At 34.0% G+C, this 25096-nt stretch overlaps 8 protein-coding genes and 1 long non-coding RNA gene across 9 annotated transcripts; 8 read left to right on the forward strand and 1 right to left on the reverse strand.

The window, feature by feature from the left end:
- The first annotated feature begins 1803 nt into the window (after positions 1-1803).
- LOC107010606 lies at positions 1804-2911 on the forward strand. The gene has a single exon (XM_015209885.2). It carries the CDS (start codon positions 1937-1939, stop codon positions 2792-2794), a length of 858 nt encoding a protein of 285 aa, XP_015065371.1. The 5' UTR covers positions 1804-1936; the 3' UTR covers positions 2795-2911.
- Positions 2912-3496: 585 nt separating this feature from the next.
- On the forward strand, positions 3497-5056 carry LOC107010801. Its single transcript, XM_015210078.2, has one exon. It carries the CDS (start codon positions 4077-4079, stop codon positions 4983-4985), a length of 909 nt encoding a protein of 302 aa, XP_015065564.1. The 5' UTR covers positions 3497-4076; the 3' UTR covers positions 4986-5056.
- A 2317-nt stretch (positions 5057-7373) lies between these two features.
- LOC107010676 lies at positions 7374-8692 on the forward strand. The gene has a single exon (XM_015209968.2). The coding sequence runs from the start codon at positions 7716-7718 to the stop codon at positions 8574-8576; it is 861 nt and encodes a 286-aa protein (XP_015065454.1). The 5' UTR covers positions 7374-7715; the 3' UTR covers positions 8577-8692.
- Positions 8693-11212: 2520 nt separating this feature from the next.
- Positions 11213-12221, forward strand: LOC107010685. Its single transcript, XM_015209977.2, has one exon. It carries the CDS (start codon positions 11245-11247, stop codon positions 12100-12102), a length of 858 nt encoding a protein of 285 aa, XP_015065463.1. The 5' UTR covers positions 11213-11244; the 3' UTR covers positions 12103-12221.
- A 1179-nt stretch (positions 12222-13400) lies between these two features.
- On the reverse strand, positions 13401-20930 carry LOC107009399. Its single transcript, XR_001455405.2, has 4 exons — positions 20526-20930; positions 20237-20293; positions 20063-20112; positions 13401-13818 (listed from the first exon to the last, which is right to left on the reverse strand). It is a non-coding gene; the product is annotated as an uncharacterized LOC107009399 (long non-coding RNA).
- On the forward strand, positions 13842-15004 carry LOC107009396. Its single transcript, XM_015208727.2, has one exon. It carries the CDS (start codon positions 14054-14056, stop codon positions 14873-14875), a length of 822 nt encoding a protein of 273 aa, XP_015064213.1. The 5' UTR covers positions 13842-14053; the 3' UTR covers positions 14876-15004.
- On the forward strand, positions 18224-19430 carry LOC107009398. Its single transcript, XM_015208728.2, has one exon. The coding sequence runs from the start codon at positions 18259-18261 to the stop codon at positions 19072-19074; it is 816 nt and encodes a 271-aa protein (XP_015064214.1). The 5' UTR covers positions 18224-18258; the 3' UTR covers positions 19075-19430.
- Positions 20931-21779: 849 nt separating the features above from the next.
- Positions 21780-23024, forward strand: LOC107010591. The gene has a single exon (XM_015209871.2). The coding sequence runs from the start codon at positions 22135-22137 to the stop codon at positions 22939-22941; it is 807 nt and encodes a 268-aa protein (XP_015065357.1). The 5' UTR covers positions 21780-22134; the 3' UTR covers positions 22942-23024.
- Positions 23025-23161: 137 nt separating this feature from the next.
- Positions 23162-25095, forward strand: LOC107010710. Its single transcript, XM_015209998.2, has one exon. It carries the CDS (start codon positions 24323-24325, stop codon positions 25073-25075), a length of 753 nt encoding a protein of 250 aa, XP_015065484.1. The 5' UTR covers positions 23162-24322; the 3' UTR covers positions 25076-25095.
- Position 25096: the final 1 nt, after the last annotated feature.

Consider the following 25096-nt stretch of genomic DNA (forward strand, 5'->3'; position numbering starts at 1 on the left):
ACTCAATATTCTTTTGTAACTGAACCCCAAAAATAGAAAATGGGTGATGAACGCATGACAATGAAAAGCTTGAAGAAACTATGAATATAGAACTTATAAGATGATTTTTATTTTGAGTTTGATAGATCATTTGATTATGTGATTGAATAATATAAATTTCTGTCCAAATTTATAGAATCCTTTAAAGAATATGAAAAGGTTATGATATTACTTCCATGGAAGATGATGAGATGAATAAAACATTTTAATTGAAGTAATAACTAAGAAACTAAAACTTTCAATAAATGTGGATATATGTAACAATTTTCTACATTCAGATTCAATATATTTTGTTTAAATGTCTGCTAATTTAATTTTAAAATTTATGAAAAACATATTTTTATTTTCAACTTTTGAATGAGTATGATTAACAATTAAATAGAATATTATTAAATGTGATTATCTTTTTTAACTTTGCAACTTTTAAATTAAGGTAAATAAGAGTATACAATAATTTAGAAATTTATTGAGTGTGTGTATATATATATANAGTTAATATAACACATAAATAAAAAAAAAAAATCACTAAGGTAAATGTATGCAACTGTACAAATTCTAATCGGATTCTCAAGGGTGATGAAACTGCAAAATTTCTTAAATAGATTATTAAGAACCTTTTAAATTAATTGAATTAGATATGAACAATAAAAGAGGTAATAATTAATATTATGAAAAGGAAAAAAAGACAAGATGTAACTATTTAATAATTAATTAATTAGATATATAATATTTCAATGTAGTATAAGGACAAAATAGTAATTCAACTTTGAAGTTGGGAGCTTTCCACTTATAATAATATATGATTTTATCAGATGCCTTTTTTGTTTGAATTTATCTATTTTTCTTCCAGAATAATTTTATCTTTTCGAAGGATGTGCATTGATGGGCAAGATTATGAAAAATATTTAGAAAGAAAACTAGTAAACCTTTGGATTGGGATGAAACGTATAATATATACTTAAAAATGTTTCCATTCAAACCAAGATAATTAGGCATAAAATGACACATTTTGTCCTTTAAATGTCCGTCTTTTATTTTTAATTATTTCTTATTTTTTTTACCTTTTATATTACTAGAATTGATGCATAGTGTAAAAATACATACATAACTTATGATAAATTAATAATGATAACACAAATAAAATGGAGGGAAAACTCCAAATAACCCACAATTAGGAGCTCAGTTTGATGACCACATTGTGATACCCACAATCATCATATCTTAAAAAGCCAAATCGATGATTTTATTAATAACATAAAAAGATGATGAATATCTACAAGTTGATAAAATAATCTCATATGTATATCGTGGCTAAACTTAGACAATTCTCTTCCATAATGGATTATAAACTAGAATTCATTAGGTTTAAACCATTAATTTAAAAGAGGAAGGTAACCAATAAATCATACGTGTTCCAAATATAATATACACCTTGCCAAAGCTGCAACAATCGTGTTTCTAGAAAATTCCAATTTTTTTTGCGTAAAAGAGTAGTATGAAAATCTGCCAGAAAAAGATGTTCATGTCAATTTAATAATGACGCTTTGCTGTTTCCACTTGACAAAACTATGACTCCTCCAATCAACACAATATTAAGAAGCCACGTATATGCTGAGGCATCTTTCTTCATCACTCACAAGCAATAAGGTAATGCAAAGTGGCAACCCTATTGAAGACAAAGAAAATTAAAAGAATGGGCAATCATTGAAGGTTTGTTTTTAGGAAGCACAACAAGGGACTGCCCATTCTCTTTTGGCACATGCCAATCTAAAAAAAAAACAGAGTGCTCTGTTTCTTGTCGCTTTCTAATACAATTTTGGTATAAATAGGATTGTGTTTCAAAGGCATTTAATCATATCCCCAAAACAAAATCGAGTCCCAAAAAAACAGAGAAAAAATGGCAACTTTTTCATCAAAATCCAATAAAAGATCCATCAGTTTGCCAAGCAGATCACATCCAGCTACTCAGAATATTGAAGAGGAGCTTACCAAGCTTAAAACTTGGGAATTCTCTGCTTCACCAACTGCAGAAGCTGTTTATAATGGTCTTGTAGGTTTTGGGGAGGTGCATAAGTGTATGGGTGATCTTCTAAACTTGCCCCTTACACTTCAATCCCTTTCTCAATGCCAAAATAAGAAATGGGTCGATGAAATCTTGGATAAATCTGTCAGATTTCTTGATGTTTGTGGAATAACAAGGGAGCTCGTTTCGCAATTTAAGGAAAATGTTAAAGATGTTCAGTCTTCATTGAGGAGGAGAAAAGGAGATTTGAGCATCAACAACTACACCACATTCAGGAAGAAAATGAAGAAAGAAGCCAAAAATTTGATTACAGCTTTGAAAAGAATGGATCATGAGGAAGTAGTTGATGTAATGGAAATTGATGATCAACTTGTCTCAGCTGTTATTAGAGTCCTAAGAGAAGTTGCCACAATAGGTATTTCAGTATTCCAAATGGTGTTGAGTTTCTTATCAGCTCCAATTTGTAAGCCAATTAGCAAATGGTCTTTGGTTTCAAGATTAGTGAACAAGGGTGGAGATCAAGACAATGTGAATGAGATAGAAAGTGTTGATGCTGCATTAAGCAGCCTTTCCAAGTGTGATCCTAATGAAATGGAGAAGATCCAATTTGTACTAAGCAAATTGGAAAGAGTGGAAGCTCATTTTGAATGCATTGAGAATGGTCTTGACAACATATTTAGATGCTTGATTAGATCAAGAAGCACACTACTAAATGTTGTCTCTTGCCAATGAAAATACCATATTATTGTATTGTATAAGCATATCCAAATATTTGTAGGATATGCTTATGAAATTCATGTAAAGGAACATTTTTGTAATTACACAAACATACAACGAAATTTACTATTATATAGCTATGTCAATTGTGCCTCTTTTTCTGTCTATTTTTTTTTAATTAAACTTCAACCAAACTAAAATGAAAGGACGAATTTAAACATACTTTTATGAATGTCATCTCTGAACAAAGTTTTTACGCACCTAAATTAATTTTATGGGTATCTGTCATCTCCCACTTGCATCAAATACTAGATAACTCTACTCACTAAGGCTACTAAATTTTGAACATGAGACCTCAAAATTTCAACTATTTCATTGACCACTAGGTCACACCCTTGCATAGGATTCTATGATCATTTGACATGTTAAGTACTATTTATTTGAGCTAATGATCTGATTCTACTTATAATTGAATATCATGACCATCGGTTGAACTGGATTGCAAGTAATTAGCTGTTAAGCATTAATTATTGAGGATTCTCTTAGTAGAAAAAAGGGACCAAGGAAACATCAACGCAACAGGCCACTCGTGCACACCTAACTAAATAAGAAACTCTAATAATTAGATCTGATATCCTTTAAATGCTGACTTAGAATTAAACAATAAATTATAGTAATTATCACAAACATACAAGTCAAGGCCTTCCATTTGTGCACAATTAAAATAATTTTCTTCATTATTCTTAATCTCAACTATAAGCAGATGATTTATTTATATAATCATGTTGATGATTGTCTCCTTCAAAGTATTGAAGAGTTCCACTCGTCCAGCTAAGACAATCTCAGAAAGCCATGTTCTTCCAGACAAAGTACTAAAAGAAAAAAATATATATATGAAAAACCTAACAAATGAAAGAGGAAGATGGTTCAACTGGCCAATGCCCAAAACGAAAGACGAGTTAATATCTCAAAATAAAAATAATAGTGGCGATTAGATGTTTTCGATTCATGACTAAACTGAAGCTCTTTGAACCAAGAGTAACATCAACAAGCCACGTATATGCTGAGGCATCTTTCATCCACTTTGAAGCAATAAGGTAACGCCAAGGTGCAACCTGTGAGAAGACAAAATCATTACAAAATTCACTAATGACTAAAGTTCTTTTATATTTTGAAGCATAATAAGCTCACCGAACTCTTAAGTAATGCCCACACCTCGTCACATGGCAATCTTAACGCCATATTAGCGAATTATTCTGTATCTTGTCGCTTTCTGTGAAGTTTTGGTATAAATAAGATGAGTTTTGAAGGGTCTTTCTTCATCCCCAAAGAAAAACAGAGGAAAAAAATGGCAACTTATTCATCAAAATCCAATAAGAGATCCATCAGTTTGCCAAGCAGATTACATCCAGCTACACAGAATATTGAAGAGGAGCTTAACAAGCTTAAAACTTGGGAATTCTCTGCTTCACCAACTGCAGAAGCTGTTTACAGTGGTCTAATTGGTTTGGGGGAGGTGCATAAGTGCATGATTGATCTTTTAAACTTGCCCCTCACACTTCAATCCCTTTCTCAGTGTCAAAACAAGAAATGGGTCGATGAAATCTTGGATAAATCTGTGAGATTTCTTGATATTTGTGGCACTACAAGGGAGATCACATCACAATTTAAGGAAAATGTTAAAGATGTTCAGTCTACATTGAGGAGGAGAAAAGGAGATTTGAGCATCAACAACTACACCACATTCAGGAAGAAGATGAAAAAAGAAGCCAAAAGTTTAATTACCGCTTTGAAAAGAATGGATCATGAGGAAATAGTTTATGCAATGGAAGTTGATGATCAACTTGTCTCAGCTGTTATCAGAGTCCTAAGAGAAGTTGCCACGATGGGAACTTCAGTTTTGCAAATGTTGTTAAATTATTTGTCAGCCTCAAATTCTAAGCCAATTAGCAAATGGTCTTTGGTTTCAAGATTAGTGAACAAAGGTGGAGATCAAGACAATGTGAATGAGATAGAAAGTGTTGATGCTGCATTAAGCAGCCTTTCCAAGTGTGGTCCTAATGAAATGGAGAAGATCCAATTTGTGCAAAGCAAATTGGAAAGAGTGGCAGCCCATTTTGAATGCATTGAAAATGGTCTTGACAACATCTTTAGATGCTTAATTAGATCAAGAAGCACACTATTAAATGTTGTCTCTTGCCAATGAAAATACAATACTACTATTGTCATGTATTGCATCGCATAAGCATATCCAAATATTTGTAGGATATGCTTGTGAACTCCATGTAAAGAAACAATTTTTGTAATTACATTCATACGGAGAAATTTACTGTATAGTTGTATCAAAGTTATTGTACGCACAACCTGTGCCTCTCTCTCTCTATTGTCTATATTTCTATTAAGTTTAGCCAAACAAAAATGAAAGGATAAACTTTTGTTCCCTTCACATATATAGCTGAAGCTGAGATGTTTCAAATACATCGTAACATTCTACTTAGCAAACAACGAACTCAACTCATGAATTCCAATAGTACTCCTTATCCTCATGATTTATTGTTGAACGGAGTAACTCAACCCCAAAACTAGATCATGAAAGTAGGGTTGTCCAAATCCGTATAAGCAGATTGCTAATGTATTCCCCAAGGCTCTAACCCATTCTAATTACTCCTCTGATACAACGTCAAAGGCATTGTGCCTAATTCACTCCCCAAAAACTAAATCAAAGATGTAAGATTGCTCAAGCCTTATAATTCCATCCCTCGTGATATTATACTGAACGAGTTCAGGTGACTTAATTTGGGATTTCCAATCAATTAATTCGACGTGTTGAGTAGTATTTCTTTGTGATAATTAACTGATTCAACCTATAATAATTGTATATGTATATCGGTTAGATAAATATATATTATACATATGTATTTGTATATATGGTAAGCGAGAGTGGGAGGAGAGAGGAGAGCAAGAGAGGACAGAGAGTGGGAGAGAGGTGAATTGTATATGTATATCAGTTGAATAATTGTATATTATTACATATGCATTTGTATATATGACAATCGAGATTGGGAGAGGGAGGAGAGAGGCGAGCAAGAATGGGAGATGGAAGAGAGAGGCGAGTGAGAGAAGGCAGAGAGATGAATTGTATATGTATATCAATTAAATAATTATATATTATACATAATATTTATATATTCTGGCGAATCATACATATACAAACGTGACTAATTATACAAACTCGAAAACAACCAAATAATTAATGTATAACATTAATCACAAGTTATAATTATAGCAAATTATAACTATGATAAGTAATTAAATAGTATAATTTTCTTTTAATTTAATCACATATCCAGAATTCTCTTAGTAGAAGACGCGGACCAAGGAAACATCAACGCAACAGGCCACTCGTGTACACCTAAATAAAACATTAGTATTATTTGTCACTATCTCCATAACCACTGAATCTCTTTATTGATTAATGAAATCTCCAGATTAGACAAGTTCTGCCGGTTACTGAATTAGAGTAATTATCATGGACACACAAATCCAGCCTTCAGTTCGTGCACAACTAAATAATTTGCTTCATTATTCATTTCTTTAATCATATTGGAAGAGTTCCACTCTTCCAGCTAAGACACCCTCATAAAGTCATGTTCTAGTAGGAAATATATATATAAATGATCGGGAGGAAAGAAACCAGCCAATTACCCATCTCATAACTACCAGGAGTAGATAAAAAATACTATTTCGATAAGTACCTATAATTTACCCAGGATATCAAACAAATAAATGTACAATTTTTAATAGTACTGTGACCTTTGCCACAGTATCACTCGACTTCCCTTATCCCTTCAATATAGGGCCCGTTTGGCCATAAATTTTCCAAATAATATTTGGGAAAAATTTGGCAAATAATGTTTGTCCATACAATTTGCTATTATTTGACAAATATTTTCGCAAATATCTCAAATTTCCAAATATTAGTTTTTTCTAGTATTTGGGTCAAATCTCATTATTTGGGATATTTTAAAAATTAAAATTTTACCCCAATCTTTTATCTTTTACAAAAACACCATCTCTATTAGTTGCTTGCGTTGTATTACATCATTTTTTACGTGAACACCAAAATAGTGATAAAATATTTAGTGAATATTAAATAATGATATGATTGTTGATGAAAATTATTAAAAATTGGCTTTAAGTAACAAAGTCATGTACTTTGTCTACTTCACGATGTATGGAATAATTCTTGTTGCACTCACTCCAAATTATCACATTGCTTTAGTGTCATGGACATTATTTGTTATTGTTGTAACGAACATTCAATTGACTTGTAATACAAACTTTTAGTTAGTTTTGATAGTTTTTAAAACTTATGTGTATAAATCATATTTTTCTAAAAAGGTGAAATATATTTCCCAAATTTTATGCCCAAACACATGGTGAAATTTCACCCAAATTTTCACTCAAATAATATTTGCCAAGAATATTTGAAAATCTATGGCCAAACGCTAGCATAATCTTTTTAAAAAGTCGTACGAGAATCACTCTTCATCTCAATTTAATAGTGGTGCTTTGCTGTTTCCAATTGATAAACTAAAGCTCTTTGAACCAAGGACAACAGCAACAAGCCACGTATGTGCTGATGAGACATGTTTCATCTTCTTAGAAGCAATTAGGTAAAGCCAAGTTGCAACCTCTGGAAGACAAAATCCATTAAAAAATTCACTAATGACTAAAGTTCTTTTTTATTTTGAAGCATAATAAGCTCACCGAACTCTTAGGTAATGCCCACACCTCGTCACATGGCAATCCCAACGCTATAGTAGCGGACTATTCTGTATCTTGTCGCTTTCTGTGGAGGTTTTTTTTTTATTAGTATAAATAAGATGAGTTTTGGAGGTATTTCTTCCTCCCCAAAGAGAAACAGAGGGAAAAAATGGCAACTTTTTCATCAAAATCAAATAAAAGATCCATCAGTTTGCCAAGCAGATCACATCCAGCTACCCAGATAATTGAAGAGGAGCTCAACAAGCTCAAAACATGGGAATTCTCTGCTTCACCAACTGCTGCAGAAGCTGTTTTCAGGGGTCTAATTGGTTTGGGAGAGGTGCATAAGTGCATGATTGATCTTTTAAACTTGCCTCTGACACTTCAATCCCTTTCTCAATGCCAAAACAAGAAATGGGTCGATGAAATCTTGGATAAATCTGTGAGATTTCTTGATATTTGTGGCACAACAAGGGATATCGTATCGCAATTTAAGGAAAATGTCAAAGATGTTCAGTCTTCACTAAGGAGGAGAAAAGAAGATTTGAGCATCAACAACTACACCATATTCAGGAAGAAAATGAAAAAAGAAGCCAAAAGTTTAATTACAGCTTTGAAAAGAATGGACCACGAGGAAGTAGTTGATGTAATGGAAGTTGATGATCAACTTGTCTCAGCTGTTATCAGAGTCCTAAGGGAAGTTGCCACAATGGGAATTTCAGTTTTCCAAATTTTGTTAAATTATTTGTCAGCCTCAAATTCTAAGCCAATTAGCAAATGGTCTTTGGTTTCAAGATTAGTAAACAAGGGTGGAGATCAAGGCAATGTGAATGAAATAGAAAGTGTTGATGTTGCATTAAGCAGCCTTTCCAAGTGTGGTCCTAATGAAGTAGAGAAGATTCAATTTGTACTAAGCAAATTGGAAAGAGTGGAAGCTCATTTTGAATGCATTGAGAATGGTCTTGACAACATATTTAGATGTCTGATCAGATCAAGAAGCACACTACTAAATGTTGTCTCTTGCCAATGAAAATAGTCTTGTATATCATAAGCATCCGAGTAATTGTAGGACTTGTTTATGAAAACCTTGTAAAGGAAATTTTTTGTAATTACACACATACAGAATCATAGTTTTATACTCACAAATTTTGCATGTCTTTCTCTTGTCTATTTTTCTAATTTACCATCAACAACAATCTGGCAAGTAACTTAGGTATATATACTCTCACATATATAACAGAAAAATACTTCAAATACATAATTTTCTAACTCATAAACTGATCAAAACATGAATTTCAGTTATCATGATTCATCAATAAAGACTCAAGTTAACTTTGACATTTTTGAGGGGTTTGTTTTACTATGTATTCTTTATTTTAATTATTTTTAAGAAATTTAAGTTTGACTTATAATATCCGAAGAAAGAAAAAAGAAATATTTATTGATATATGCTAACTTAGATAAGTTAAAAAAGGAAAATTAATTTTTAGTACGAGCCACGTAAAATAAAATGATTTAAAGCACATCTAAAATTTATTTCCTACGCATTAAAATGATATAAGTGCAAATAAAGGACATGGCTGAGATGATGATCTCATGAATGATGGTAATATGTTGATTTTTTTAAAAAGGAAATTAGCTGTATTTAAACGGACCAAGGAAACATCTATGCAACAAGTCACTCGTGCACATCTATTTAAAGTGTGTGTTATTCTTCTTAACCACTAAATCTATTTTATTAATTAGTGAAAAATATAATCACGAGATTTTTTGTCTGTTTAATTAGATCTCAAATCCTTGAAATACTTATAAGTTATAATTCATTACCTATTCTTCTATACATTTGTTGATTCTTTGAAAAAAATATTCTTCGATAATCTTTTGGAATGATACAAATAAATCATTATAAAAATCCGTCTTTAAAACAATATTTAATTAAATATCAGGAAGAAATCGGTGATCTTAGTTAGGAGTTCATCCATCACAAAATGGGATACATTTATAATAACGCGTTAATTTGGAATTAAGCAGTTTATAAATATACTATAAAGAATAGGATTGTACTCTCCAGGTTATACAATATGGATTGCTAAGTTAATTATCATGGACAAACAAATCCAAATTTCCATTCGTGCACAATTTAAAATTTTGTCTCATTATTCTTAATCGCCATTATGATCAGTTGATTAATATAATATAATATAATCATATCGATAATTGTCTCCTTGTGGTTTAAAAAAATTTCTCTCCTCCAGCTAAGACAACTATGTAGTAGCAGACAAAATTGTAGAAAAAAATATTATTTAAAAAAACTAACACATGAGGTGGTTGTACTGGCGCAATGCCCGGGAGGAAGGGAGCCTAGTATTTACTCGTGGCTTCATCTATATGATCTTGTCATACCATCTCATAACTAGAACAAATTAAATAATTAGCAAATTATTGGTTTTTGTTGCACAAATAATGTGACAGGTCAACTAGGTTAATGGACATATTAATCTGCAACATATTTGTATATGGCTTTTGAATTTTAGTAACTCAGTTAATTAATTTTATAAAAAAAGAATCAAAAATATGTTTAAACTATCAGAAATAGTTTAAATATACCTTTGAACTATATTTCGGTTCAAATATAGTCCTATCGTCAAATTATAGGGTTTAAAAATATCCTTCTCATTAACAAAATCGGTTAAACGCCACTCAGATGCCATGTGGATGTCACATGGCATGCCACATAAGTCAATAGAGTTCCACTCCTGCCACGTAGACTAATAAACTTACCCCTAATTTATCCCAATTTTCTCCATTTTTCGTGAAATTTAGAAACGATTTCACTGAAAAACATAGAACCCCTTTTCCTCATTTCTCCATTTCCTTAGAACGATTTCACAAAATACATAAGTTCTAAGGGAAAGAGGTTCTATGTTCTTCCGTGAAATTGTTTCTAAATTCTAAGAGAAATAGAGAAAATTGGGGGAAATTAGGGGTATGTTTATTTTTTACGTGACATAAGTGAAATTCTATTGGCTTATGTGGCATACCACATGGCATCCAAGTGACGTCTCACATATCCTGTTAATGAGAAAAATATTTTTGACCCTATAATTTAAGCGAAAGAATATATTTGAGCCAAAATATAATTCAAAGATATATTTAAATTATTTCGAATAATTTAACGATATTTTTGACCCTTCTCTGTTAATTTTATTTTCTTGCGAGGAAGGTAACCAACAAGCCATACGTGTAGTGGTATCACCTTTGCCACAGTAGCACTAGAGTTTCTTTATCCCTTCAATATGTAATCTAACTTTACTAAAAGTAGTTTCTGAAAAAGGTGTTCAATAAGCAATAATAGATCTTGATCTGAATTTAATAATGGAGTTTTGCTGTTACCGGTCATTGACAAACTATGGCTCTTCCAACCAAAACAATATTAAGAAGCCACGTATATGCTGAGACATCTTGTGTGACTTAACAAGCAATAGGATAATGCTAAGTGGCACAATAAGCTCACCCAACTAATAGGGAATGCCCATTCTCTTTTGGCACATGCCAATCTCAAAAAAAAAACAAAAACAGAGTACTCTGTTTCTTGTCGCTTTCTACACAACTTTTTATATAAATAGGATTCAGTTTTAAAGGCAAAGTCATATCCCCAAACATTTGAGTCCTAAGTCCAAAGAAAAAACAGAGGAAAAATGGCAAGTTTTTCATCAAAATCTAATAAAAGATCCATCAGTTTGCCAAGCAGATCACATCCAGCTACTCAGAACATTGAAGACGAGCTAAACAAGCTTAAAACTTGGGAATTCTCTGCTTCACCAACTGCTGAAGCTGTTTATAATGGTCTAATTGGTTTTGGGGAGGTACATAAGTGTATGGGTGATCTTTTAAACTTGCCCTCGACTCTTCAAGCCCTTTCCCAGTGTCAAAACAAGAAATGGGTCGATGAAATCTTGGATAAATCTGTGAGATTTCTTGATATTTGTGGCACTTCAAGGGAGATCACATCACAATTTAAGGAAAATGTTAAAGATGTTCAGTCTTCATTGAGGAGGAGAAAAGGAGATTTAAGCATCAATAACTACACGACATTCAGGAAGAAAATGAAGAAAGAAGCCAAAAGTTTGATTACAGCTTTGAAAAGATTGGATCACGAGGAAGTAGTTAATGTAATGGAAATTGATGATCAACTTGTCTCAGCTGTTATCAGAGTCCTAAGAGAAGTTGCCACAATAGGTATTTCAGTATTCCAAATGGTATTGAATTTCTTGTCATCTCCAATTTGTAAGACAATTAGCAAATGGTCTTTGGTTTCAAGAATAGTGAACAAGGGTGGAGATCAAGACAATGTGAATGAGATAGAAAGTGTTGATGCTGCATTAAGCAGCCTTTCCAAGTGTGATCCTAATGAAACGGAGAAGATCCAATTTGTACTAAGCAAATTGGAAAGAGTGGAAGCTCATTTTGAATGCATTGAGAATGGTCTTGACAACATATTTAGATGCTTGCTTAGATCAAGAAGCACACTACTAAATGTTGTCTCTTGCCAATGATAATACCATATTATTGTATTGTATAAGCATATCCAAATAATTTGTATATGCTTATGAAATCCATGTAAAGAAACATTTTTGTAATTACACATACAAAAACATACATATATAAATCATAGTTATACTCAAGAACTCCGCCTCTCCTTTTTTTCTTGTCTTTCTTTTCTATTTTTATCAAACAAATTTCTCAATGAACTTAGAATATATACTTTGGTTAAATCCACGAAATTCTTCTTTGATGAACCAATTAGTTAAGACTTTGTTGTTCCAAGGCTCTAAAGAGTGTACGTGGTTATTTTTTTCATTTACCAAATCAAATCAAATATATCGATTTTTGAATCTATAAAGCAAATCAAACCAATAATAATATGTTTTTTCAAATTAACGAATTCAACCTTTGCTTTCACTATCTCTTAAATGCTTTTATGGGTATAGAGACAGCAATTGGGGCAAACTCTTTATGTGGCGAAGCTAGGCTAAACATAATTTTTGAGATAAAAATTGAGGTTCGGATTAAAAAATGGATCGGATGAAAAAAGAAAAGTGACCCACTTACATGAGACAATGATATATTCATTACATCTTCTTACACAATCAAATATACAATCATAAATAGATATCCTAACTATCCATTGGGATATTAATCTCTATAGACGAAGAATCCACAAATACTACGAAAGAAAATTAACTACTATATGATAAATATTTTTACATTTTGTTTAAAAATCTACTGACAGAATAAAATTAAATACATCAACCATAAAATAATTACAAATTATTGTAATTGATTAAGAAAAATACATAGAAAACTTTTACATATATAAGAACAAATTATTGTAATTGATTAAGAAAAATACATAGAGAACTTTTACATATATAAGAGATATTTATTTTATAAATAATAATTAAACACAGCTTCAACTTTTTCATTTTCACATAAGAATTATTTTTAAAATTTCTACTTAAATTTTTGTTTTTATCCTCATGACCCAACGTTTACTTAATTTTTTATTAGTCCTGAAAAGGTGAAAAAGTGATTTTTTGATAGAACCAATAATTATAAGCATTATAATTTGGAGATTCTCTTGGTAGAAAACATGGAGGAAATAAGTATCAACCCAACGTGCACACTAAACTAAATTATATTCGTTATTATCTTCTCATCTCCTTTTTTTTGATTTGTAAAATCTCAAGATTCGTCTCCCTCTTTATTGGCTTTATTTTAAAGGGGTATTTATCCATAATCTTTCTGCATGATACAACAAATAAACCATTATCAACCTTTCTTTTAACACTAATTATGCCAACCTTTAGCATTGTATATCCTCCACTAGTAACCTCTGAGACTTGTTTATTTCTAACTAACAATAATTAGGGGGAAATTAGAAGTGTTTGGTGCAAATAATCATCAATTGAGCATTAATTAAAACGTGTTGTATAAGGGTCTACCTCACTTTATTATGCTGTGGATGGCAGAGAACATTAGAAGAACAAGCCACTCGTGCATAACCATTTATTAATCATATCACCTTCTTCCATTATACGCCTTAATTTGCACTTTAGCCATTTATTATCGAACACGAAGTTCTTGAGCCAACGTGTGCCTAATCGAATACCGCGTTGGAGCCACATGGTAGACATATGATTAATTGACATCCGGTAACAATGGCACAACTCTTGGCAGCTAGGAGGGAGCTGACCTGTAAATGAAGTTGCCTATGAAGGCAAAGTTACACAATTATTTTAAAAAAGGACAATTGATTAGAGTCTTTGTTTGCTAAATGTATATCACTTCACCACATTTAAAGGGCATAACCACATTACAATCACATGCTCACAGTATTAGACCCCCTTTTTGTGCTTATATAAATGTCCTTTGGTTGAAGTTCATTGCTCACAAAATTTAGTCTCTCTTCTCACAAAAAAGCTAAAAGTAAAAACATAAAAAGACATGGCTGCTCTTGCTTGTTCAAAAACCAAGCCTTTTCGATCGATCAGTTTGCCCAACAGATCACACCCCACAACTCAGAGAGTTGAAGAGGTGCTGAATAAGCTTAATGGACTGGAGACATCAGTTGTTGCACCAACATCGGAGACAATTTGTGATAGTTTGCTTGGGTTGGAGGAGTTACAAAAGTGCACCGATGATCTTCTTCAGTTGCCTCAAACCTTTCGGATCATATCTCAACGCCAACATATCAAATGGTTCGAGGAGTTATTGGGAAACTCGGTTGGGATTCTTGATATTTGTGGCACTATAAAGGAATTCGTCTCTCATTATAAGGAAAATGTAAGAGCTCTTCAATGTTCACTCAGAAGACGAAAAGGAGATTCAAATGCAGAAGCTGGAATTGCAAGATTCACCAGTTTCAGCAAGAAAATGAAGAAGGACGCCAAAAGATTAGTCTTGTCCTTGAAGCAATTAGTGGATTGTGAGACTCTCACTGCAGCATTCTTGGAAGCAGATCAGGAGACAATAGCTGTGATTAGAGCACTAAGGGAAGCCAATGCAGTATGTATTTTGATTTTCCAAATGCTCTTGTCCTTCTTGTCAGTGCCACTTTTGAAGCCGAAACAGCCAAAATGGTCATTGGTATCAAAACTGATACACAATGGAAGAGCAGAACATGAAGGCCTAGAAAACAGTAGGAACATGGAAACAAAAGTGGAGACTTTTGAGGCTCAACTTGACGATATTGAGAAGGGATTAGAAGGAGCATTTAGGAGCCTGATTAGATCAAGAAGCTCACTCCTGAATGTTTTCTCCAGCTAATCTGGAAGTTCCTACTCCATTAACTGTATAGTAGTTCACCACACTTTGTAAATGGATAATTTTGTAATTATGCTAGAAATATATATATTACACGAATTGAAAGAGTACTCAAACTTGGTGTTTCTTTCACTTTATCTGGCTCATCTGACTCCCTTCTCCCATTACCTAGCTAAGAAACATCAAACTGTAAAATCAAATCAACTTTGATAAGTATTCTCATGGCATATAACTTAAAGACAATTTCATTTCCTGAAAAGACTTTTAAAATGTTTCCTATATGAAATCAATTGTATGTCTGGATATATATATATATATATATACACAAACAAACACACACTAGATTGCACATTAAAACGCGATCTTTAAGAAAAAGGAGAGTTGCTCAAGGTTGACAAAGACTTTGGAAGCGATTTTCCATTATCAGGTAGCTTTTGAGAAGTAACTATCCTGACAGATGTTGTACTGTTAGGTAGACATGCATCTGGCGATTTGCAGAAGATGGTTTGGGTTGGAACTACTTCTTCTATTGGAATGGTTCGGATTACTGGAGTTTGGTTATCATCATAACTTTGTCTAGGAGAAACTTGGGGTTGCTCAGATCCCTTGAGATTTTGAATGCTTCTATGGCTACTTGATGCTCCTTTTCTGGCGAAAGAAGTCGGAACACCGATAAGGTCACCAATGAAGCTAGTAAGTAGCTTACCACAATATACAAGAACAGCAGTTGATTCAGATCTGCAAAGTCGCATTGTCGTCATACTTGAGGGCAGCGGCGGGTCTAAGGTATCAGGTTAGGGTTTTCAAGAATAATTTAAGTACGCATGGCTAAACTGGCGGATCTAGGGTATTGGGTAAGGGAATTCGGAACAATTTAAGCATGAATGGCCAAGTCCGTGGATCTAAGGTATTGGGTAAGGGTTTTCATGAACAATTTAAGCATGAATGGCCAATTCGGTGGATCTAGGGTTTTCGGGAACAATTTAAGCATAATGGCCAAGCCGGAGAATCTTGGCTACTGGGTTAGGGTTTTCGGGTACAATTTGAGCATGCATGGCTCAGCCTGCGGATCTAGGCTACTATCCGCTGCTATTGGGATGCACACAAGGTAAAACCTCGCTCCGTCGCGCTCATGTAATAACTCACAAATCACACGGACGGACAAATCACACAGATGACACACAAGGTACGCTCCGCTGCACAAATCACACAGACGAGACACAAGGTAAAACCCCACTCTGCCTCTCTTATGTAATAACTCACAAATCATACAGAGGAACTAACTTGTACTAAGCAAACCGAGGTTAGGGTTTTGGATAAGATTTTCGCTCAAACTTTACATTTATATTCAAAAATCTATATATATATATTGAGAATGTAGTAACAAACCAATCAATTGATCCGGTTATAGGGAAGGAACTCACTTAAACTTAACTTGCCTTTTTATAAAGACTAATGAGGTTTACTACCCGTTAGATACATACTTATAAGGTATTTTTCATTTTTATTTGAAATTATTGAAAATTCATAAATTTCAAGTTTTGAATTCGTCTTATTAAGCAAAAAGCTAAGTTTGAATAGAACATATGACCTAACATCCACACATTGGGACGTTATAGATTTGATAGATCCTAACCTAGGATTTGTAACAGGTTTTGACAGAATTGCTACTTCATAAATCATATGGATACAAACATATTGAAGTATGTATGTGATGAAAATTGTAAGAGGAAAATATGAGTGTGAATTGAAGAATAAACTTTTACACTATATTCACCAGCTCTTTCTTATGTAGTGCCTCGAATTTCGTTGAATTTTGAACTTAATAAATTGTTGCAAATAACATTTGAGATTTTTTAAGAAGAAGAAAAGAAGAGAAAACTTAAAAATCGTAGATTAAAATGAAAGGGAACCCCTCTATTTGTAGCTAAGAAATAGTAGTATTCAGAAAAGTCACAATCTTTCGAAAAATCACTGCTCATCGAAAAAGTCACAACTCATCGAAAAAGACACAACCATTTGGAAAAGATAACCATTTAAAAAATTACAACCCTTCAAAAAAAAAGAACTTATCGAAAATGTCACGACCCATAGAAAAGGTCACAACCTTTTGAAAAAGGCACAACTCATTAGAAAAGTCAAAACCCTTTAATGTGAAAATGTATCTAGTGTAAATATAATATAATTAATTAAATGAATAAATAAATAAAATCGAGTATTTAATTGGGGGTATTATAGTAATTCAATTTTTAAGTTTGGGAGTTCATGCTATATATATTTTTATAACCATGCGAATGCACTGACAAATTCACTAAATAAAAAAGCAAACCAACTGAGAAAAACAATCTTTTTTTGAAAATAAAAAATAAAAATAGACCAACTGCCTTTTCTTTTAAGAATTAAGAAAACTGTTTGTTACTGGATTTCAAGCGACTTGTCCCTTTTGATCTTTCTCAAAAAATGGCCCTCTAGCTCCTCCACCAGTTACCTCTGAGACTAGTCTATTTCTAACTGATAACAATTACTAGTGTTTGGTGCAAGTAAAGATCAATTGAGCATTAATTAAGACGTGTTGTATAAGGCTCCACCTCACTTTTTAAGTCTCCTGTGGATGGCAGGGAGCATTAGAAGAACAAGCCACTCGTGCACAACTATTTATTTATTAAAACATCTTCTTTCAGTTTGTTTTTTTTTCATTCGATTTAAATTTGAATTTGCATCGAATCCCAGATGGGGTGTAAAGGCTCGCTACAAAGGCAACTCCGTATCTGGAAGTGAAACTAGAGACCTATCAATTAAAAATGAAGGAGTAGTTATTATTTCATTACAACCTTGTCAGTTATACCACCTTCTATCAATTAAAAATGGAGTAGTTATTATTTCATTACAACCTTGTCAGTTATACCACCTTCTTTGATTATACCCCTTACCCTGAATTAGCACCACATCTAATCTACACTTTAAACATTTATTATTGTGTATTGAGCCGCGTCAACCGTGTGCCACATTGAATAGTGGCTGAATATTCCAATAATATTTGATACCGCATCAATGGAGCCACATGGTAAGCATATTATTAATTGCCATCCGGCAGCATTGGCATTTGGCAGGTAACTGAAGCCCCATATGAAAGCAAAGTCACACAACTCTTTCCAATTGCAAAACACTGAAGGCTAATAAATTACAATTATTTAGAGCCTTTCGTTGCCAAAAGCGTGTCATTTTACCAATTTAAAGGCATATCCACATGGCCGAATTACAATTCACATGCTGAGCGTCCCACTTATTGTGCCATCGACCTATATAAATGTCCTTTGGTTGATGCTCATTGCTCACGAAATTTATTCTCTTCTCACAAAGAAATTCAAATTAAAACATAAGAAGCCATGGCTGCTCTTGATTGTTCAAAAACCAAGACTTTTCGATCCATCAGTTTGCCCAACAGATCACACCCCACAACTCAGAGAGTTGAAGAGGTGCTGAATAGGCTTAATGGTTTGGAGACATCAGTTGCACCAACCGCAGAGACAATTTGTAATAGTTTGCTCGGGTTGGAGGAGTTACACAAGTGTATGGATGATCTTCTTAAGTCGACTCAAACTCTTCGGATACTCTCCCAGCACCAACATGTTAAATGGTTTGAGGAGTTACTGGGGAACTCGATCAGGATTCTTGATGTTTGTGGCACTACAAGGGAACTTGTCTCTCACTATAAGGAAAACATAAGAGCTCTTCAATCCTCATTCAGAAGACGAAAAGGAGATTCAAGTGCAGAAGCAGGAATTGCAAGATTCACTACTTTCAGCAAGAAAATGAAGAAGGACGCCAAAAGATTAGCCTTGTCCTTGAAGCAAGTGAATTGTGAGACTCTCACCGCAGCACTCTTAGAAGCAGATCAGGAGACAATAGCTGTGATTAGAGCACTAAGGGAAGTCAATGCAGTTTGCATTTTGATTTTCCAAATGCTCTTGCCCTTCTTGTCAGTGCCACTTTTGAAGCCGAAACAGCCAAAATGGTCATTGGTTTCAAAACTGATACACAATGGAAAAATAGAACATGAAGGCCTAGAAAACAGTACGAACATGGAAACAAAAGTGGAGACTTTTGAGGCTCAACTTGACAGCATTGAGAAGAGATTAGAAGGAGCATTCAGGAGCCTGATTAGATCGAGAAGCTCGCTCCTGAATGTTTTCTCCAGCTAATCTGGAAGTTCCTACACCAAATTATATAGTAGTTCACCACATATTGTAAATGGATAATTTTGTACTTATACTAGAAATATATATTACACGAATTGGAAGACCTCAAATTAGAAAAGGTATTTTCTGAATTCAAAGTGAATAATGCAGACCAGAATCTATTTTCCTGCCAGGAAGTGGATCTTTTGTGTTATTATCTTTTCTTGTAAGATTATTAGTTTCAAAACGGTTTTCTTGGTAACAGAGAAATCCTTCAAGATGAGTGGCAACAGCTTCTTGAGGTAATTCTTTGGATAAGTATAGTTCCTTTAGGCCTATTAAAGTGATTTAACAGCACTAGTTAGTTATAATGATTTTCATTCATGTACTTCATGGACAATGAGTCCCCTTTCTGTACTCCTCTACAAATCATCTAAATACTATGTTTTCTCATTGCATTAAGACAAAATGATGAAATAAAAAAAAAGGATGAACATGAATCCAGCGGAAACAAAGAAGAAATCTCACCCGAAAGGACATGCAAACACAAACATACACAGGTGACTGACGTGCATAGGATGAAGAGCGGGAGGAAATTCTCCTGTATATTTTATGTTTCCATTTCAACATACTTTTTCTTCTATAATTTTATACGCAGTGGGGATACATTTACAGAAGTTACCACTTGGCTAAGGGCATCGTTGGCCCATTTTGGAAATTTGCTCCTGCACTAGACATTCATTCTCCGTATTAACTTTACTAATACAGTTTAAATCAAATTATTCGTTTTAGTTGTTTTCAGGAGTACAAATTTTTCACATGATTGAGTATTATCCCAATGAGTGAGGATTCATAAACCCAACCTCAATTGATTTGAGATTGAGCCTGTAGTTATTTTTTTTGTTTTCAGGTTCACCAATTGTTTATCGCATACACAACAGGAATTCATAAATTCACATTGGAATTTAGCATGTTAAAGCATCATATGGAATTGATCAAACAAAAAATTTACCTATCTTCCCTCGAACCCGAGTTTTCTTTACCAAATACCAAATACCCGCCCTGCAAAATAAAAGATTTCAATCAAGCCAATCACACCTAGTTACACATTGTCAAAACATTGTTCATCAGCCACCCACACAATATGAAAATAAAAAAGTACCCATATAAGGAAACCAAAATATACCTGGTTCATCACAACTAAATCCATCCCCTCTATAACTTGATCACGTTTCTTTAAATTCTGGAATATATTATGAAAAACAAAATCCTTTCGTGTGTCAAATCCAAATCTAAAATTCAAAAACTTGATCAAATTGACATTATTGTCTATGAAACTCAAAAGTATAAGGACTATTTATTTTACCAGAAAATCAACGAGAAGAACTAAAGCTAAAAAAAAAAAAAACTTTCTCTGTGGAAAGAAACGAAGAACTAAGAGCTTAAAGCTACTCTGTTGTGACTTGAGAGCTTACCTTGCCTGAGAAAGAAAGGAACTGAAGAAGACGGAAACGGGGGAGATAGACAGGTTCAGGTAAAATTAGAAGGGTATGAACTCGGCCCGTGTGTGTCTTTTCATTCTTGGGCCGGGCTGATTTCGCGGCCCACGTAGCTTGCGTTTGGAATGTGATATGAAGTCTCCGGTAAGATTTCAAATCACAATCTCAAATGGGGATTTCCTCGAAACACGGTTGGGAAATCGACTTGGTAGCACTAGTAGAGAACTTCCATAAAAAACCGTTTTCTAGAAGACCATTAATGCAACCTTTGTTGCATTGATCCCCATAGGGATGGCGATAGGCGGGTACGCCCAGCTTAATATTTTTTTCTATTCTTAACCCACAACGCCTTGCCCCACAAAGACCTGCCCAGCTTATGTTATATTTATTTATTTTTCTTTTCTTTATTATGTAATTTATTTTATTTTTTAAACAATGAAGATCTAGTTCTACACCTCTACTTGACTTTATCTCATAATTAAATTCAATTTTATTTACAAATAATTTCATTTTTATTTCCTGTACTAAAACCCATTACAAAATTGGTTATAAAATTTTAAAACCTTAGAGAAAGAATAAAAGATGGTAACGAACTAACAGTTAAAGAGCTTCATCTCTTACTCCATCCATATTGCCTACATTAGTTTGGACACCTGAGTCTTTGGTTCTCAAGTTTGCAACCATAAAAAGAATAGGGCATAACATGTTGCTTAGAAATTTTTGGCAATAATTTCACTCATTGGCCGTGGTGCAATTTATTAATAAATTAGTTTTCCCTTTGCAAATCAAAATGGCAAATACGTGTATAAATTAAATATCTACTACATGTTAGATCTTCTAATTTGTATTTTGTATTATCAATGGGACATCCACGCTGTTAGCATCGTGATGCGACAATTCTTAGTAGTTAGGGAAGGGGCAACCTGTTGTAACTGAACCCCGTATGAAGCCAAAGCCACATAATCTAACTATTAGAGCATTTCACTTCTGTTTTTCAAATGCAGAGTAATTACCAAATTTCAAGGCATACCCACATGACCACATTTTTTCTTCTTGAAGGCTTACTTGGCTTCTCTTTAAAAAGCATGGCATCATCTCAAAATCCTGAATCCGCCTCTGCTAGTTGGTAAAGTTTGATGTAAACACCGAGCGGATTAAAATAAACTTCAATACGTGCACAGTTCCATAATAAAATAAACTTCAGGCCACCTGTTACTACATGACAAAAACTTAACTAAACCAATAAAGCAGGCTTCTTGAAGTTGTTGCATTTTCAATCAAATAAAAATGTAGTGTTACTGTATTGGCACCATTTCTGGAGACAAAAAGGATCAAATCTTTTAAGCACCCACATGATTATTAGATGCCGCACGTTCAGTAGAACCTTTTGTTGGCCAAATGTGTAACAGGTTTACAAGTTCCAAAAAGATCCAGCCGTGCAACACATGCTGATTTAATTTGGCAATCTCTCATCTTATCTCCTCCTTATGGTGTTCTGACTATAAATACCTACTCTAGTTTTACTATTCCATCATCAGTTTGAGATATCCCCTCATTAGAAAAAAAAAACCAACAACAATAAGAAATGGATTCTCTTTCTTCAAAACCCAATCACGTTCGATCAATTAGTTTGCCCGGGAGATCACACCCTACCACCCAGAGAGTTGAAGAGGAGCTCAACAAGCTCAAATCATTGGAAGTATCAGCTGCACCAGCAGCTGTGAGCAATGGTTTAATCGGTTTGGAGAAATTGTACAAGTGCATAGATGATCTTCTCAACTTGCCTCAAATACTTCAAGCCCTCTCTCAGAGTCTAAATGCAAAATGGCTAGACGATTTATTGGATAAATCAGTGAGGCTTCTTGATCTTTGTGGCACAATAAGGGAACTCGTCTCACAATGTAAAGAAAATGCAAGAGATTTACAATCATCTCTTAGAAGGAGAAAAGGAGATTCAACTACAGATGACAGTGTGGAAAGATTTACCTCTTTCAGTAAGAAGATCAAGAGGGACGCCAAAAGATCTGTCTCAACTTTGAAACAAATGGATCAAGAGACTGCAGTATTGGTCTTGCTAGATGCAGATCAAGATACAGTAGCTGTGATTAGAGCACTAAAAGAAGCTAATGCAGTATGTCTTTCAACTTTCCAAATGCTATTATCCTTCTTGTGTGTGCCTCTTTTGAAGCCTAAGCCATCAAAATGGTCTTTGCTTTCAAGATTGGTGCAAAAAGAAAGAATAGCATCTGAATACCACGAAGAAAACATGAGCTTGGAAACAAAGCTGGAAACTTTCGAGGCTTACCTTGACAGCTTTGAAGATGGATTGGAAGCAACATTTAGGTGTCTCATTAGATGTAGAAGCTCGCTCCTCAATATTTCCTCCTCCTAATCTGTCAGTTGTTATTCCACACACTGTAAATTGTATATAAACAGTTTTGTAGTTATGCTAGAAATACACAAATCTCAAGTGAATGAATATACATCAATTTAATATCTCTCTCTATGCGTGTACTTTCATCAATAGCCCAAACTATTCGTCGAAATGGATCTCCTAAAACTGTGGGGCTTGAAATAGATAAAACTCATAGCCCGTCAGTTACACACTTACGCCACATAATTGGTTTTGTTAATCAAACCAAGGAAGCCTCTCGTGTAAAGTCAGATGGCGTAAATAATTGACCTGAAAAGTGATATTAATTCATAACATGAATTGCAGAAGAATGAGGTCTGTGTGAAGGAAGCTTCACAATAAGTTCTTGCTACACAGGCTTCTGGAGTTCTTCTAACAGTTCCTCTGCACAGTGACCCTAGGGTGTTAATAAACTCCACCGGCCCCCAAGACGCTCTTGATATAAAAGAAACCTCCCTCTATAAAGGAAGACCAAAACCTGGGTCCCTTGATCAGCCTCCTTGAACCTGAACTCATCAGTAAGATATACATCACAAATAAATTAGATAATATAGTTCATGATCTGCTTATCTTTAGTTAAAAGTCCAACTAACTATGACATGACCATATTGATTTAGTATCTGTTTGAATTCCTTCTCGAGTTCATTAAAAGATGTAGATCTAGTCAAGAAGCTAATCCCATATCATTAAACTTCATCAAGCTCCCCAGCCAATCAAACAAAAACAAAATCAAGATTCAAACTAGGATTTGGCATGAAATCACAGACAAAGCAGCCAACAGACTGTTCTTTTGAACAAATTAATGGGCAATTACCCATGCCACTTTACTTGAAATAATTTCTGGCAATAAATTACTCATTGGCCATGGTGCAATTTAGTAATCAACTAGTTTTCCTTTTCCAAATAAAATATGGCAAACAACCACACATACGTGTATAAATTAAATATACACTACACGTCCAATTGAATATTGGCAAAAAATATCTTTTCAGATCTTCTAATCTGTATTTTGTGTAATTAATGGACATCAGCTCCTCCAAACGAGACAGCCTCAGTGGAACCACGTTATTAGCATCTTGATTGCACCACCAAGTGATGCGACAATTCTTAGTAGTTAGGGAAGAGGCAACCTGTAATTGAACCCCATATGAAGGCAAAGCCACATAATTTATTCATTTAGATGACTAATTATTAGAGCCTTTGTTTGCCAAATGCATAGCAATTTACCAAATTCCAAGGGATACCCACATGACCACATTTTCGCTTCTTGATACCTCTTTGTTTATATAAATGACCTTTCTTTGTACCTATTGTTCATCCCAGCATTCAGCTTTTCTCACAACATAGAAACACTAAAAACATGGCTACTACTTCTTGCCATATTAGGTCAATCAGTTTACCCACTAGACCACACAATCAGAGAGTGGAAGAGATTCTCAACAAGCTCAAGGTGCTGGAAGTATCTACTGCATCAACAGCAGAGACTATTTGCAGTCGTCTACTTGTTTTGGAAGACCTACACAAATGTGTTGATGATCATCTTAACTTGACTCACCTCTCCCAACATGGGAAATGGTTTGAAGATTTATCGGAACAATCCATGAGAATTCTTGATGTTTGTGGCACGATAAGGGAATTAGTGTCACAATGTAAGGAACATGTAAGAGATGTAGCATCATCTGTCAGAAGGAGAAAGCAAGATAACATAGTCAGATTCGCCTCCTTCAGAAAAAAGATGAAGAAGGACGCTAAAAGATTAGTCTTGTCCTTAAAGCAAATGAATGAGGAGACTGAAGGATCACTGTTCCTAGATGCAGCGCCGGAAATAGCATTTTTTATTAGAGCAATGAGAAAAGTCAGTGCATCATGCATTCCAATTTTCCAAATGCTCTTGTCTTTCATGTATGTGCCACTCTTGAAGACTAAGTCATCTAAATGGTCACTGGTTTCAAGATTGGTGTATAAGGGAAGAGTATCCTGTGAAGTCCAAGAACCAAACATGAACATGGAAGCTTTTGAGTCTCAACTTCATAGTATTGAGAAAGGATTGGAAAGAGTATATAGATGCCTGATTAGATCAAGGAGCTCCCTACTAAATACAGTTTCCTTCTAAACAGTATAGTTGACCAAATTT

Source organism: Solanum pennellii, chromosome 2, assembly GCF_001406875.1.
Source record: "Solanum pennellii chromosome 2, SPENNV200".
Taxonomy (NCBI): domain Eukaryota; kingdom Viridiplantae; phylum Streptophyta; class Magnoliopsida; order Solanales; family Solanaceae; genus Solanum; species Solanum pennellii.

Coding starts and splice junctions, on each gene's coding strand:
- LOC107009398 (XM_015208728.2), top strand. CDS start 18,259: ATGGCTGCTCTTGATTGTTCAAAAACCAAGACTTTTCGATCCATCAGT.
- LOC107010606 (XM_015209885.2), top strand. CDS start 1,937: ATGGCAACTTTTTCATCAAAATCCAATAAAAGATCCATCAGTTTGCCA.
- LOC107010685 (XM_015209977.2), top strand. CDS start 11,245: ATGGCAAGTTTTTCATCAAAATCTAATAAAAGATCCATCAGTTTGCCA.
- LOC107010676 (XM_015209968.2), top strand. CDS start 7,716: ATGGCAACTTTTTCATCAAAATCAAATAAAAGATCCATCAGTTTGCCA.
- LOC107010591 (XM_015209871.2), top strand. CDS start 22,135: ATGGATTCTCTTTCTTCAAAACCCAATCACGTTCGATCAATTAGTTTG.
- LOC107010710 (XM_015209998.2), top strand. CDS start 24,323: ATGGCTACTACTTCTTGCCATATTAGGTCAATCAGTTTACCCACTAGA.
- LOC107010801 (XM_015210078.2), top strand. CDS start 4,077: ATGAGTTTTGAAGGGTCTTTCTTCATCCCCAAAGAAAAACAGAGGAAA.
- LOC107009396 (XM_015208727.2), top strand. CDS start 14,054: ATGGCTGCTCTTGCTTGTTCAAAAACCAAGCCTTTTCGATCGATCAGT.